Source organism: Lissotriton vulgaris, chromosome 8, assembly GCF_964263255.1.
Source record: "Lissotriton vulgaris chromosome 8, aLisVul1.2, whole genome shotgun sequence".
Classification (NCBI taxonomy): domain Eukaryota; kingdom Metazoa; phylum Chordata; class Amphibia; order Caudata; family Salamandridae; genus Lissotriton; species Lissotriton vulgaris.
In genome coordinates this window covers 1,359,489,409-1,359,505,455 of record NC_141696.1, presented here as the reverse complement: position 1 = coordinate 1,359,505,455, position 16,047 = coordinate 1,359,489,409, and the positions used below count along the sequence as shown (strand labels likewise).

The 16,047-nt window shown below is 47.1% G+C and overlaps 1 protein-coding gene across 1 annotated transcript in view; it reads left to right on the top strand.

Moving 5' to 3' along the window:
* CEP295 (centrosomal protein 295) overlaps positions 1-16,047 on the top strand; it is a 582,564-nt gene that overhangs the window by 391,923 nt on the left and 174,594 nt on the right. Inside the window, exons 27-28 of the mRNA XM_086935313.1 lie at positions 359-524; positions 3,644-3,807. Coding sequence (XP_086791439.1) covers positions 359-524; positions 3,644-3,807 — 330 coding nt within the window. The remainder of the gene's footprint in view (positions 1-358; positions 525-3,643; positions 3,808-16,047) is intronic.

Below are 16,047 nucleotides of genomic sequence, written 5' to 3'. Positions count from 1 at the left end.
GGATATCCTAGGGTTTCTGCTGTCATTTCTGTTTGAAAGAATTTTAAATTTTCCATTGCATTTCTTCTGTGTGTTTTTTCTCCCGGAGCTCTGCCAATAGCACCGCTAGGGAGTAATCGCAGTACCATTGAACTAAGAATCATCTCTCCTGTTTCCCATCCAATATCTGCACACTCTGTAGCCACATATTCAACTTCTTGGCACCATTCAGACTTAATTTAAGGTGGTTATGCATTGAAATAAATTATACGCTAATGTACGAACGCATTTAGTGTGTTTTTATTTTTGATTTTAGTAGGACTGTATTAGAAGTATTCTGTCAGAGATGTAGTGACATTTATGATCTTTTTTGTTTTAGCATTCATATTTAAGCACAGAGAGTCATGAACCACTTGCACAACAGCAGAGTCCATCTTTCTGCACTGAGCTGAACAACGACTGCATGTTACCTTCTGACGCCGCTAATGAACTGCAGATCAATGCATCACCAAAGGGAACATCTGACAGTGACAACGATGTTCATGGTAGGTGTTATTTCATTTAAAATTATAAGTATTTATGTACATTGTGCTCAAAGGACCACACAATTATCATTGTATTTATTTGGTAGCATATATCCATATCAATTCATACTTTCTGCGATGTTTTTTGTGTCATGTTGATGTGCTTAGCAGTGTTCTCAGTCCAAAGGCCATCTTTCTTTTTACTAGTTTTACGGACATCGGTTTCATGACGTTTTCAATGTATCCTTCATCGTAGATACAAATGCACAACTATGACATTAAGCGGAAATGTGGAGACTTTTATTCTAAGCAGATACCATGATGTTTATAGGTATTTTTTAAATGGGTAAACCGTGGAGTACCAGGCTGTCTTGACCGCAGAATTTAAATGAAACTCCACTTTTTCTTGGGGGAAATATTCCATTAATTTAGTCAAAGTACTAGGGATAATAAACTGTCTTTTTACTTAGGAAAGCGCCCTAAGGGGCCAATAATTTATATTCGCCACGTTCCCATGCCAGACTTTGGAGATTCACAGAAAAAGAGGATGAAATGGAAAAATATTTCCTCAAAAGGAGCACTACCCCTTGAACATCCTGTTATCCTTCCTTTCTTGCAGAGAAGGTTTGGGCTTTGTAGGTTCCAGGGCTCACTTCCAGGTCAGGACTGTTTCCTAGGTCTTGTGGTTTAAAATGGCTCCCAGCTAGTGACCAACTGCATTCTTATAGAGCTGCCTCTCTTGTTAAATCTCAAACCGAACTGGCTTTTGCTTCTTTTTTTTCTGTATCTCTAGATCTTTTCTTGGATTCCAATAGCAAGCATTCAAGACTTTCCTTTGGCACCCTGTATCAGCAACATCTATTTAACAGGACTCTCCACCTTGGATAGGAGGTGGTTTATGGGCACTCAATTCACCATCATTCACCGTTGCATTTCAAAACCAATAAAAGCACTGAGAGCCCATTTTTAGGTCTCGCTGAGTTAGCGCATGTGCTGCTCTGCAAGACATTTTGTAAGCGGGTTTTAAAAGTGCTGCTACCAAAGGCTTGGCCGCCAGCTTGTGATTACGCGCACAAGTGAGGGCGCGTGCGAGCCTCGCTCCGCCTCTCCAATGCAGCACGCCTCGCTCCACCTCTCCCCGACCAAGGAGCGCGTCCCAGCGATCGTGATCGCTTTCACTGTCTTTCGCGTGCTTGTATTGTAATCTAATTAAAGAACATTCTCCCAAATTCCATTTAATGGCAGTCTTAAAAACCAAATAACCTTTTTCATTTACTATTGACTTCACGCATGTGCTTCTCCTCAACACTACTTCTTACCCCACCCCTGTCCAGCTTCACCCCACCCCTTTGCATCTCCTCCCCAACAAGTTTCTGCACCCTGCTTTCCTCCAACTCCTTCGGTCTAGACCCCTACCAGCATCCCCCTTCTACTTTTCTTTTTTTTTATTGTTCCATACTACATACTTCTTTTTTGGCCTAACAGTTACCGGCCCCTTATCCTATCTCTAAATTCTTCTACGTCCCACTCTCGTTTCACAATTTCTTCACAATCTTGTGGCTTTTTTCTTGGTCCTGTTGTTCAGTGTTGCCCCTTCCTGCCCGTTCCCCCCTTCAGTGCTCCCCACCCCGAGTGGCGCACTGCCCCCTCCCCGCCTCTCACTTCAGTTTAAAACCGCTCTAGCAACCGCGCACTCTCGCACCTCATCTCCAGGGGGGCTTTATTGAGCCGCTATGACGTCACAAAACATACGTTTCACCATCTTGGAGAGGTCGGAAGACTGACTGCTGGATAGTGGCTGCGTGAAAAATAAGCCCAACTCCTGTTGAAATATATCATCAAACAAACCCCTGCCCATAGAACCACAACAACGTCTTCATGTGTTCAATGTTGCAATAAGAAGACTTTTGAGTTTAGAGGATTAGTCCTCTGAATTTAAATGGAAGTATCCATTGAACCTCTCGTCTCGCACAAATTAGGCAGTCAAATGGAAGCTCCGAAACACGAATGGGCGGTTGCATATCCATTAGGACTGCCCTTGGCAAGCTGCTGCAACAGATTAAAAAAAATTTTTTTTACAAGCATAGCAGAGAAAAAAAAAATAAGAAAAAAACATTCTGCTACCAAAGCGTCATATACTAGGAATACGCGCACGAAAGTGCGATACCTTTTTTATCAGAAGTGCGGGAGTGCTGGGTGGTAATAAAAATGTGTGGATCCCCAGGGAATCAGGATCTTTTCCCCAACTAAATGTGCTTAAAAATGCATTTTTTTAACCAAAGTTTTAGGTGTGGGGGCCCGAGAGTAAGACAAAACTTTCTAGGATCCACAAAGCACACAACCCTGGATTTATTGGGGGGGCAGTTTTATATACATACATATTACACAAACTATTTAAACAAGCATTGGCATAGCCAATACTTCTCGCCTTTGGGACCTTATCAGTGTTTAGTTATCCAGCACAATATCATTGGTGCAACAATATCAACTGTTGCATGGCTAAATACTTATAAGGTCCCAAAGGCGAGACCTATTGGCTATGCCAATTTGTTAAGTTAGCTAGTGGTGGTAATGGTGTTATGTATGCTAATCAAATATTCTTGAAACTTCTATTAGATCTTTTATGAAGTTCTCCAGATGTTTTTAATGTCTTTAATGTAGCGAACTCAATAATCTGTGTTTTCTTTTCACTTAATTTGTAGAAAAAGGACAGTTTGACATCTGCATTGATGCATTGGCATGCGAAAATTGTTCCTGCTTTCTGTTTCAGTAATGTGTTGAAAAATATAAATTATATTCAAACCTGTTGTGCTTCAGCTGCTAATAAGGTTTAACACTGTAGTCAAAATATGAGAATGGCGAAGGTAAACAGTTTTTGAATTTTGTTGTACTGTTGAATCCCACCTTAATGCTGAGGTAACTCTTTAGCAAGCCAAATACACAAAAATGTTTGCCAAATGCTTTTCTAGGACCAGCTTACATTCTTGACCTTTATCTCAGCTCATGTAACGCCACTTACTTGATTCTTTGTGTTAGTCAGCCACATAGTTAAATTAATAATTTCTTAATGAATAGTAGACATGTATAACATATCTTGCATTCCAAAATCTTATTTAACATATGTTTTTATCTATTTTCAGCTCCTGCTCTTAGATTGGACTTTTCTCACTTTGAAAGTAGTGAATTTGGTCTACCTTCGTTGCATTCTTTGGAGCCAAAGTCGGACCATGATCTTCGGACCATGTCATCATTTCAGCTTTCTGATCGAAGCCATCACCTTCAAGGCATGGCTGTCCATAGCAAGGTATTGTTCTTTGTGCTTGTTAGTTTGTCATCCTACTTCCTTGTGTTCTTCTTTTCAGCGTCTTTCCTGTGCAAGATGTCAAGAAATGGAGACTCAAGTGTTGATCATCTTTCAATTTTTGTTTAGGTTTGAGGTTTAATTTATTTAGCTACACATAATAAGCAGTTCCCGAATTAAACGTGTTTTTTATAACTCAGTTCCACTTTCCCATTGTAGGAAAGTGCCTCTTTTTGTCATGGTCACCCCCACTTTTTGCCACTGGTACCAATGTTTTTCGACTAATGTGTACTTGGTCCCTGCTAACCAGGCCCCAGTGCTCTTTCCCTAAAACAAGGTAAAATGGTCTAATTGTCACACAATTGGCACCCTTGTAATTCCCTAGTAAGTGGTACCCAGGTGTCCCAGTTTATGGATACTAAAGAGGGTACTTGAGGGCTGTAGCATGTATTACGCCATCCTAAGGGACCCGTATACAAATTGCATGCAGCTGGCCATTGCAGACTGCATGTCATGGTGCAAACCATAAGTAAAAACCAGACATGAGACTGGTTTCGCCCAGCTTGCCACCACAGACATGTTTCCAACCCCCTGCAAGAGGGACCCCATGCTCTCTGAGTCCAGAAACAGTGTGTCGTCCATAAGATGTTGTTCACACCTCCTCTAGCAGGATGGTTGTAAGAAAGTGGCTCTATATATACTGGACCAAAGTAAGGTACAGTGTGTATTTAGAGTCCCCAGTCCCCAGAGGTTTGGCAGAGACTAAAGTTAGATATAACGTTACTCTCTAAAGTGGTAGCTTGGTCGAGCAGTAAGGCAGTATCAGAGGACAGTGTAAAGTATTTGTTGTACACACTCAGTCAGCAAATGGTTTCACACACTCAAGAGCTGAACTCTAGGCCAATTGTTTTGTATCAAAAGATATAGTTGTTTTGTTTTAGAACCAACAAGGTATCAAAATATACTTTCTCAGCATGAGTTACTTTAGATACATACTTTTCAAATAGGCAATATACTTTTTTGAGTGCAATAGTTAGTTTGTTGCAATAGGCAACACAATTTCAAACACAATTCAACATTAAGCTCAATGGGAATTTTTAGTTAAATGCAATTAGTTACTTTGTAGATTACTTTTCTAACCATAGGACTGGATCCTAGATTCAGTCCTGGGACATGAGCTGTAAACAGTTAAGTAAACGTTTTGGTTTCAGTAGTGGTTTTTCGGTTTCGCCTGGGGCCTGAGCTCCTAGCTCCGCCCAGGAGAAATCTTATGTCTCTACAGTGTGGGGCTTAGTCCCGCCTCTTTTTCCATTGGCTAGCTCCATAAATGACAGATCGTCATCGCGGCCATGGGCGGGGTTTATTTTTTTTTTTGTAGTTCGTGTGTTTTCTTCCCATTCCGCTGCCGACCGCCGCCGGAAGAAGTCCAGGTGAGTGCCCGTTCCCGCCCCCCCCCTCCCGCTGACCGTGCCCCGTTCCCGTCCCCCCCACCCGCTGTCCGTGCGCCGTTCCCGCCTCCCCTCCCGCTGTCCGTTTGCTAGCTGGGAAATAGTTATCGTGCGGTGGAGTCCGGCCTGGCGGCTTTGGAGTGCAAACGGGTGAGAGGCCATAGCATAGCGTTTGGAGCACATGTTTATGGTGCCGGGAGCCTCGGGTTCGGGCCCCGGTGAAGCGATTTAATTGTAGAGATATTTTCCTATTTTCAGCAAGAATCAAAATATATGCTGGAAAAAGCAAGTTTAATTATCCAGAGTAAGAAGATGATAGGCGCTTGCTGTTTTTAAGTCATGGGTGAGAACATGAGCAGCGATATCGCGGGCAGAGCGAGGGCAGCGTTATTCGGTAGGTGGATGGAGGAGCTTTTCGTTCCGACCCGCTTGGCGGGATGGGGTGCGAGTTGGCCTACGGGCTATAAGAGAGTGGTGTTCGAGTATTTAGCGATGAATGATAAAAAAAAAAAAGAGGAAGCGCGGTCGCGAGAAGCCCGGGGTATGATACCGCCAGACTTGGGGAACAAGGATCGATCCTCGGCAACATCTCGTGATTCTGGGCAAATACCTTAATCTCCCTACTGAAATTATTGTGTTCGGGTGTAATGTAACTGGTACTCTGTAAAGCGCTCTGGGACACCGGGTCGAGTTTGCACTATATGAATCAGCGTAGTTGGTAGAGCGGTTGACTGTGGTCTGGGAGACCTGGGTTCGCGCCAAAGGGCAGCGCAACAAGCGTATATATTTCCCCAGAGTCCGAAAGGATTATTGCTTTAAATTAGACTTTTAGTAAATGAAAGAAAGCACTACTATACTTTTATTCTAAAACGGGTAAACTATGTTAATTGTGTAATTTTAGCAACAGAGGATATTAAGCGTGCTAAACTGCCGGTGCCAGCTCCTAGCGCCAGGATACCCTTTGGGTGACAGCTGCGCTCAATAAGCAATAAATACAAATACAAATACTAGAGGTCGCGAGGGTCACTTCGGCCTTGCAGGTTTTACATTAGCGACCCGGGGCTCCTACTTGCTAAAACTGAAAGGACATAACGTATAGAGCCTCAGACACCCCGTGATCTGGACCGAATAGCGGGGTAAATTCACGAGCAAGTCATACCGATGTTTAAAAAAAATAAATAAATTGTAATTGGATTTATGTAGCGCTTGCTGCCGCTGGCCAGGCGTCAAAGCGCTTTCTTTACGGCGAGTGGCACGTTATCAGGAACACAGCTCTGTTAATAGCACTAGTTCTTGTAACACTGGCCCAAGCCGTGGAAGGCATGTCAGAAGCACTTGGGGGCAGAGAGTCACGGAGCCCGGCCTGAATGCTTAGGAGCTACTGGTCTGGGAATATTTTTCGTTTTAGACTTTGTCTGCAATGGGGCAGTGTCGGTCACAACAAGTCCGGTAATAGGGCATATTTTGGCACGTCAGCCGCTCGCCAGGATGGTGCGCCTGACAGATGGATCTGTGGTTGGTTGTAAAGATTTAGAATGGATTAGGAGCTGTGTGCAGAGGTGTACAGCGGGGTGTTGTGATGCATTACAGACTGTATCAGATACAGGTATAGCCACGTCAGCGCATTTTCTTCATTAAACTCATATGCACACTTCAACCAGGATAATTTAATGCAGTGCATCAGATACAACAGAACTCCCCAGGATTGGGTTTACTGTTAATAATGTAAGCATTTATGTCATGTTAGAAAGAAGTAAACAGTTCTAAACATGCATTGAAAGATTTTCCAGGAAGGCGAATGGTACAGCGATTATTTATGCTGGTTTATTCAGTTACGTGTATACAAAGACATTTGTATACATTTCTTATACACAGGGGGGCACATAAAAATAGCTGTACAATGTGCTGGTAAAATGTTCTGTTATTTACACATAACAATTAAGTGACACATGTAATAGCCTATCTTTCTGTCATTTTGGGCAAGATTCGATATTAAAGGTGCGTGTTTTATATACATGAAAAGGTCGGCAGCAGAAACTCGCTTTGGTGATGCTCTCCCAATTACCCGAAGTAACGACATCTTATGTGGGGCCAAGGGGTAACATCCATTTGGTCTTCTCGGCAGTTATGCAGCTGGGAAATGTTATCCAAACCAGTCTACTATTGTAACAATACAATTAACTATTGAGGTCGTCTGTCCTGGCCCTCTATTTACACGAAGCAGTTTTCCGCAGTTAAGTTAAATAAATTAAATGAAATTTCTACTGTCCAAGGAAATGTCCCCTGCCTGTAAGGGCTTGGCTGTTGTTTAAAATACTTAATATAATTTCTTTGTAGTAACCTTTGGTAATTATTAACAGTTATACTATCTCAGGAGGCAGACACAAGCATTGCACCACACAGTCTGTCAATTTCCAGTAGTGTGACTGCTCCAGAGTGTGTGTGTGTGTGTGACTGCTCCAGTGTGTGTGTGTGTGTGTATGTGACTGCTCCAGAGTGTGTGTGTGTTTGTGTGTGACTGCTCAAGTGTGTGTGTATGTGACTGCTCCAGTGTGTGTGTGTATGACTGCTCCAGTGTGTGTGTATGTGACTGCTCCAGAGTGTGTGTATGTGACTGCTCCAGAGTGTGTGTATGTGACTGCTCCAGAGTGTGTGTATGTGACTGCTCCAGAGTGTGTGTGTGTATGTGACTGCTCCAGAGTGTGTTTGTGTGTGACTGCTCAAGTGTGTGTGTTTGTGTGTGACTGCTCAAGTGTGTGTGACTGCTCCAGAGTGTGTGTGTGACTGCTCAAGTGTGTGTGACTGCTCCAGAGTGTGTGTGTGACTGCACCAATGTGTGTGTGTGTGTGTGTGTGTATGTGACTGCGCCAGAGTGTGTGTGTGTGTGTGTGTGTGTGACTGCTCCAGAGTGTGTGTGTGACTGCTTCAGTGTGTGTGTGTGTGTGTGTGTGTGTGTGTGACTGCTCCAGTGTGTGTGTGTGTGTGTGACTGCTCCAGTGTGTGTGTGTGTGTGACTGCTCCAGTGTGTGTGTGTATGTGACTGCTCCAGAGAGTGTGTGACTGCTCCAGTGTGTGTGTGTGACTGCTCCAGTGTGTGTGTGTATGACTGCTCCAGTGTGTGTGTATGTGACTGCTCCAGAGTGTGTGTATGTGACTGCTCCAGAGTGTGTGTGTGTGTGTGTGTGTATGTGACTGCTCCAGAGTGTGTGTGTGTGTTTGTGTGTGACTGCTCAAGTGTGTGTGTTTGTGTGTGACTGCTCAAGTGTGTGTGACTGCCCCAATGTGTGCGTGTGTGTGTATGTGACTGCGCCAGAGTGTGTGTGTGTGTGTGTGACTGCTCCAGAGTGTATGTGTGACTGCTCCAGTGTGTGTGTGTGTGACTGCTCCAGTGTGTGTGTGTATGACTGCTCCAGTGTGTGTGTATGACTGCTCCAGTGTGTGTGTGTATGACTGCTCCAGTGTGTGTGTGTGTGACTGCTCCAGTGTGTGTGACTGTGTGTGTGTGTGACTGCTCCAGTGTGTGTGTGTATGTGACTGCTCCAGAGTGTGTGACTGCTCCAGTGTGTGTGTGACTGCTCCAGTGTTTGTATGTGTGTGTGCATGTGACTGCTCCAGAGTGTGTGTGTGTGTGTGACTGCTCCAGTGTATGTATGTGTGTGTGTATGTGACTGCTCCAGAGTGTGTGCGTGTGTGACTGCTCCAGTGTGTGTGTATGTGACTGCTCCAGAGTGTGTGCGTGACTGCTCCAGTGTGTGTATGTGTGTGTGTATGTGACTGCTCCAGAGTGTGTCTGTGTGTGACTGCTCCAGTGTATGTATGTGTGTGTGTATGTGACTGCTCCAGAGTGTGTGCGTGTGTGACTGCTCCAGTGTGTGTGTCCATGTGACTGCTCCAGAGTGTGTGTGTGTGTGACTGCTCCAGGGTGTGTGTGTGTGACTGCTCCAGGGTGTGTGTGTGTGTGACTGCTCCAGGGTGTGTGTGTGACTGCTCCAGGGTGTGTGTGTGACTGCTCCAGGGTGTGTTTGTATGTGACTGCTCCAGGGTGTGTGTGTGACTGCTCCAGGGTGTGTGTGTATGTGACTGCTCCAGGGTGTGTGTGTATGTGACTGCTCCAATGTGTATGTGACCGCTCCAGAGTGTGTGTGTGTATGTGACTGCTCCAGAGTGTGTGCGTGACTGCTCCAGTGTGTGTATGTGTGTGTATGTGACTGCTCCAGAGTGTGTCTGTGAGTGACTGCTCCAGTGTGTGTGTCCATGTGACTGCTCCAGAGTGTGTGTGTGTGTGTGTGTGTGTGTATGTGACTGCTCCAGAGTGTGTGTGTGTGTGTGTGTGTGTGTGTGTGTGTGTGTGTGTGTGTGTGTGTGTGTGTGTGTGTGGGGGGGGGGGGGCTCTGGGTGTGTGTGTGTGGCTGGCTCTGGGTGTGAGTGGCTGGCTCTGGGTGTGAGTGGCTGGCTCTGGGTGCGTGTGGCTGGCTCTGGGTGTGTGTGGCTGGCTCTGGGTGTGTGTGGCTGGCTCTGGGTGTGTGTGGCTGGCTCTGGGTGTGTGTGGCTGGCTCTGGGTGTGTGTGGCTGGCTCTGGGTGTGTGTGTGGCTGGCTCTGGGTGTGTGTGGCTGGCTCTGGGTGTGTGTGTGGCTGGCTCTGGGTGGGTGTGTGTGGCTCTGGGTGGGGGTGTGTGTGTGTGTGATAGTGATAGTAATTGCTGTCTGCTGAGCTCCTCCGTAGGGTACAATAGGTCTCACAGTTGCGAGAGATTAAGCTTTTGGCAATGTAAATGGCAATGCCATTTATTTATCTGTTTTCACAACCAACACATAAATACAAATTTTGTCATTTACAATGCTAATAGCTCTAACTTTTCCAAAGGCGAAACCGTTGCATTGTAAATGCTTGTTAAAGAATATTATTGTATTTGAAAAGTTGACACTTAGAAACGTTTTCAGTTGAAATTACCAATGTTATCCTATAGAAGGAAATTAAATTTGCAGGTAAAGTATTTTCACTTTACTTTTGTAATCCAGTGTTGGACTCCTAGGTTCAGCACTGGGACCTCTACCTAAAACAGGCAAGTAATTACGTTTTTATCGCTGGCGCGATTTTTAGAGAATATTTGTAAGTTTCAAAAATCGACACTAAAACTTTTTCGGCATTGAAGGAAATTCAAGGTTCGAGGCATATAGCTGCAGATCCTACACTTAGCAATAGATCGCCACCTGGTGTTGGGCTCGGATGATTGCAGGTTGTTGTCTTCTTGGAAGAAGTCTTTGTAGTCACGAGATAGGTGACTCCTTCCTTGGACAATACTGCGCATGGTCATCGACTCCATCCTCAGATTGTTTTTTTCCGCCACTGGGTTCGGATGAAAGTTTTCCGCTCTGGCTAGAAAAGACTTTTTCTGCATTTTCAAAGCGAGAAACTTTAGATAAACTTATTTCGACATTGAATAGACTTTTCGACATCACCAGCTACATTCCGGTGCGTCGACGCGGGCCGTTGGGCCTATCGGCGCCGTACGGCCTACGCCTCATGGACAGAACTCCATTCAAGAGATGCCCGGTATGTCGAACAAAATTCCCTCATGGCGACCATCACGAGGTTTGCAACCTCTGTCTCTCGCCAGAACACGACGAGTCGACCTGCGCAGCCTGTGCCTCCTTACAAACGAAGAAAACTATTCAGGATCGGAGGGCCCGTCGACACGAAATGAGAAGATCAGCGCAAGCACCGGAGGCCATCTTTGAGGAGGAGATCGTCGAAGAAGACTTCTCTGAGGACGAAGATCCAATCGAAGATATCTCCGAAGACGAGGCTCCACTCGTCGCCGAGGAAGACTTGCCTGATCTCCAGATCATATCGGGGGCAGAGGACTCGGATGATTCGATTTCATCTCGACAACCTGTGAGTACCACTGCCCCCGCACAACATACACTACCCAAGACAAAGGCATCGGTCGGCACTCCACCCATGGGGCCCAGTCGAGACCGAAATTTACCCTCCGACGCCCCGCCTTCGGGCTCGGCTCCGAGGAAAAAGAAAACCCCTTCCGGTGCCTCGGCGCCGAAAAAACATCACGTGCCAATTCCACCTCCTCCATTGGCACCGAAACATCCTTCGACACTGAAGGATTCTTCGACACCGAAGCCAAAACGTCGGTGCCCAAAGACAAAAACCCTTTGGCACCTGAACCAAAAAACACATCGGTGCCAAAGCCAAGAACCGTACCGGACCCAAAAGCTTAGACTCCGAAACCCTCCGGTTTCAAAAATAAAGAAGGGAAGCCAGATTCCAGCGCCGCAGGCCCAACAAAACCTGTCTCCACGCCGAAATCTACAAAAACGGTACAAGTCTCCAAGGCATGATACACACAAGCCTAAAACACCTTCGGCACCGAAGAAATTGCCACAGGACTCGATCACTCCTTACAAGTCAAAGAACACTTTTCAACCTCTATTGGCACCGAAAAAATCGACGCCAAAGAAGATTGTGGAACAAGAAGAACTGTTTAAACCAGATCCTAAACAGAAAAAGGTCTATATTAATCTAAAAACTGGACATGTGGAAGCAATTCCATATAAGAAAAGACCAGCAGACACACCACTTCAACCTGTGGTTCCTGCCAAAAAGGACTGTGCAACTTCTCCAATGCACCCTTCCTCTCCTTCACCTTCTTCCTCTCCTAATCCTTACATTGAAGCTATAACTTCTCCAGTTCAATCTCCTGCATCATGTAAATGTAAATGTATAGGCATTTATATAGCGCACTACTTACCCGGAGGGTCCCAAGGCGCTTCGACCGCTGCGAAACCCTTCCTGGCTTCCCTAAGAGATGGTCCCTTAATGGGTATCTCCAGGGTGAGACCAGGCATCCCCGGCGGTCTGGTGGGGCCGTTAGTGAAGATGAGGCAAGCTAATGCCCAGAGTTGCTGAGTGTGATCGCTGATCAGAGTGGGCACCGAGGCGAGAGAATTATCGAGTCCGCTGACCCTGGTCCAGAAACCTGCCGCGCCGGGAATCGAACTCTGGTCCCGGGCCGTCCTCTGCTCTCGGGTCTGCCGCCTCTAACCAGTGAGCCACACTACTTCACACTTCACACCACTCTGATGAAGAGTATGATTTAGGTGGGGGCAATGACGTAACATACCCTTTAGATGAGGATGTCAACCCACAATATCCCAAGGAGGACGAGGCATATGGTTTTACACCAGACATCTCTGAGCCTCAGTACTACCCAACAAAACCTTCCCCTACAGAAGATAGTATTGGGTTTAATCATTTATTAAACAGAGCTGCCCTTTACCATGGGGTGTCAATGCACTCTGATGCCATTGAGGGGGATTTCTTACTAGACACTTTTGAGCAGTCACAAAGGTCTACTCAAATATTACCTATGATCAAAGGGGTGATTAAACATGCATCGGATATTTTTAAAGATCCAGTAAGACGTAGAGTGCTAAATCCCAGGGTAAAAAAGAAGTATAGACCAGCACCAGCTGATCCGGTGTATATTAAGGGACATCTGCCACTAGACTCTTTGGTAGTGTCAAATGCACGTAAAAGAGCAAACTCCCAAATCTCTGGTGACACGCCCCCGCCTGACAAGGAATCAAAAATTATTGATGCGTCGGAAAAAAGGATTGCTGCACAAGCACCAAACATATGGCGCATAGCAAACACACAAGCCTTACTTTCACGCTACGACAGGGCTCACTACGACCAACTAGAAAAGTTAATGGAACATCTCCCTGATCAATACAAAGATCTGATTTGCATATAGCCAGGTTCTGAGCTGGGATGGTGCAGTGAGCTAAATAACGGTGATGGATCAAGCCCTGATCTTTGGACTGGGTAAGAGTGGTCTGCTTAATTCAGACACTCTGTTCATCACCACCCCCTTTTCTGAATCAATACAAAGATCAGGCAGCATAGCTCTTACAAGAAGGCAAACTAATATCTAATGCCTCAATTAAATGTGCACTAGATGTAGCTGACACAGCATCCAGAACAGTCAATACTAGTGTGATTCTCAGACGTCATGCATGGTTACGCATTTCAGGTTTTAAACAAGAGGTACAGACTACCATCTTGAACCAGCCTTTTAATCAAAACCAGTTGTTTGGGTCGGAGGTAGACAACACACTAGAGAAAATGAGAAGGACACAGACACAGCTAAGTCTATGGGTGCGTTACAATCCACCCAAAATAAAGGTTCTTTTCGCCGCTCCTTCTATAGAGGAGGCGCAAAGCAAACAGGCACAGAGACCACATCATCTTTTAAAACACACGCAAACCTCCTCTAATAAAGGATACTTTAGAGGAGGATACTGAGGCAACAACAACAAGGGAAGAGGCAGAGGTAATAACAACAACCGCTCCTCTTCCACTCCCAAACAGTGATTTCCCTCTGCCTCCCCTACAGCTTTCCACTCCTGTAGGGGGCAGACTTTCACAGTTCCTACCTGTCTGGAACACCATCACAACAGACAGGTGGGTAAGACAAATTATCCAACATGGTTACTGCCTAGAACTCACAGCAACGCCCCCAAACATACCACCCAGGCAGTGTCCAATGTCCACAGACCATATAACTCTGCTTGGGACACTCGGGTGAGTTACCAAGGCTAAGGCTTACTGTTCGAGGCATGTGGGCTGCTGAATTCATATCTGTGCATAGACCGCCACCTAGTGTTGGGTCCGGATGATTGCACATTGTTGTCCTGGAAGAGTCTTCGAAGTATCACGAGATAGGTGGCTCCTCCCCTGGACTACAGTGCGCATGGGCATCGCCTCCATCCCCAGATTGTTTTTTTCCGCGATTGGGTTCGGATGTGTTTCGGTTCCCTCTGTCGGAACCGATAGTTGTTCAACTTCTACTCGAGACCAAAAGGTCTTTAGGCTGGGCGTCGGTATAGTTGCGTACGGGTTTCTTTCTGACTCTCAGCTCCGATCTCTTGCTGCCCTTCCACGTGCTTTCGGCGCGGACGGGCCTACACTACACCCTTTGCTATGGAGCGGACTCCATTCAAAAAGTGTCCGCTGTGTCACTCAAAATATTCACACCTCGACGTGCACCCTGTGTGCAATACCTGCTTGTCGCCGGATCACCGCGAAGACACCTGTATGGCGTGTTCGAAGTTCCGAAGCAAGAAGACTTTGAAGATTCGCCGGGCCATTCGGCTCCAGGCTCAATTATCGGCTTCGGAGCCCCCACCAGATGACATTTTCCAGGAATCTGTCGAGGGAGAAGACGACGTGCGAGGGTCGGACTCTGGCCCCGCGTCCGAGGAGGAGACCTACGACGCGGGTGAGGAGGACTTTGACGAAGTCTCCGACGAGGTAGGGGACGTCGATCAGGCTTGTGCCACGATGGGCGATAGCTCAGAGGAGGAGCATCCCCAATCAGACTCAGGGGTTATTCCCCTTCATACGGCCCAGGTCGAGGGATCGCCTTCGGGCCTTACCCAAGATCTAACTATGAGTCCTACGTCCCCGCCTCCGGGCCCGGTCACGGACATTTCTAAGCCATCACTTATGGTGAAGAAAAGGAAAGTGAAGCCAACTGGTCACGCACCCTCGGATGCGAAACCAAAACTGAAAGTGGCGTTGGTAAAGAAGGTTCTGGAGGCGTCAACTTCCAAGAAAACCAAAATGGCCGACTTGAAGAGCCACGCCAAGATGGCCGACCCGAAGCCCTCGGGGTCGGCGCCGAAGGCGAAGGCCTCCGACGCGGCCGCGTCGGCGCCGAAAGGGGTCGGGGACCCGAAGACGGTTCCGAAGAAGCGTCAGGGCGACGACGCGCATAGGCATGGGGCGTCGGTCCGAAGAAAATGCCTACCGGCGATCAGGCTCTCGAAGATGACGTGTCGCTCGAGCCGGTTCAGCCCTCGGCAACCTTTACGAAGAAAGTGGGGGAATCCTTACAGCGGATCCGAAAGTCCACTGTGGTTCCCGCTCAGGACACTGTAGTGCCTACGCTCACGCCTAAGCCTACTAAAGAGCAAACGCCTATTCGTTTCACCCTTCCACCCAAGTCGGCGCCGAAGGCCTTCGCGCCGAAACAGGGCGGACATTCAAGGGAGGTGTTGACGCCGAAAGCTGCCTTGGTGGTGTCGAAGCTTCGGCTCCAGCCGCTTGCGGTAGAGGAACGTCGTGAGGTCATCATCGACGCCAACACCGGGAAACTGTCGCTCCTCAAACGAAAAATTACGACGGAGCCGGCGTTGGAACCTTTTAAGATCCCGCTCAAAAACAAGAAGTACTCTGCCGACTCTTCGGCTCTGGTGGAACCTGTGTCCCCACAGGCCTTGGAACACTCGCCAACGCATTCCCCCGCAGCCGATGCGGACGAGGATGATGCCGAGTACAACTATCCTGCATACTCGGATCCGGAGGAGGAGCATGTGCCTTGGGCCGCTGGAGGCGACACAGAAGACCCGCAGTCGGGTCAGGACACTCAACTTTTTGCCGCCAAGACGGCCCCGACAGAGGACTCGGCGGCCTTCAATGCTTTAATACAGAGAGCTGCGGCGAACACGACGTCGAGCTGCACTCGGACCCCGTGGATGCGGACTTCTTATTCGACACCTTCTCGGTAGCCGAAAAGCAAGTCAAAACGCTACCGATGCTTAAAGGGGTGCTGAAACATGCACCGGAGGTTTTCAAAGAGCCCACCCGGGCGCGGGTGGTCAACCCTCGCATCGACAGGAAATATAAGGCAGCGCCCACGGATCCCACTTATATCAAGGGACACTTGCCATTGGACTCCTTGGTTGTTTCCAACGCTCGGAAGAGGGCGAATTC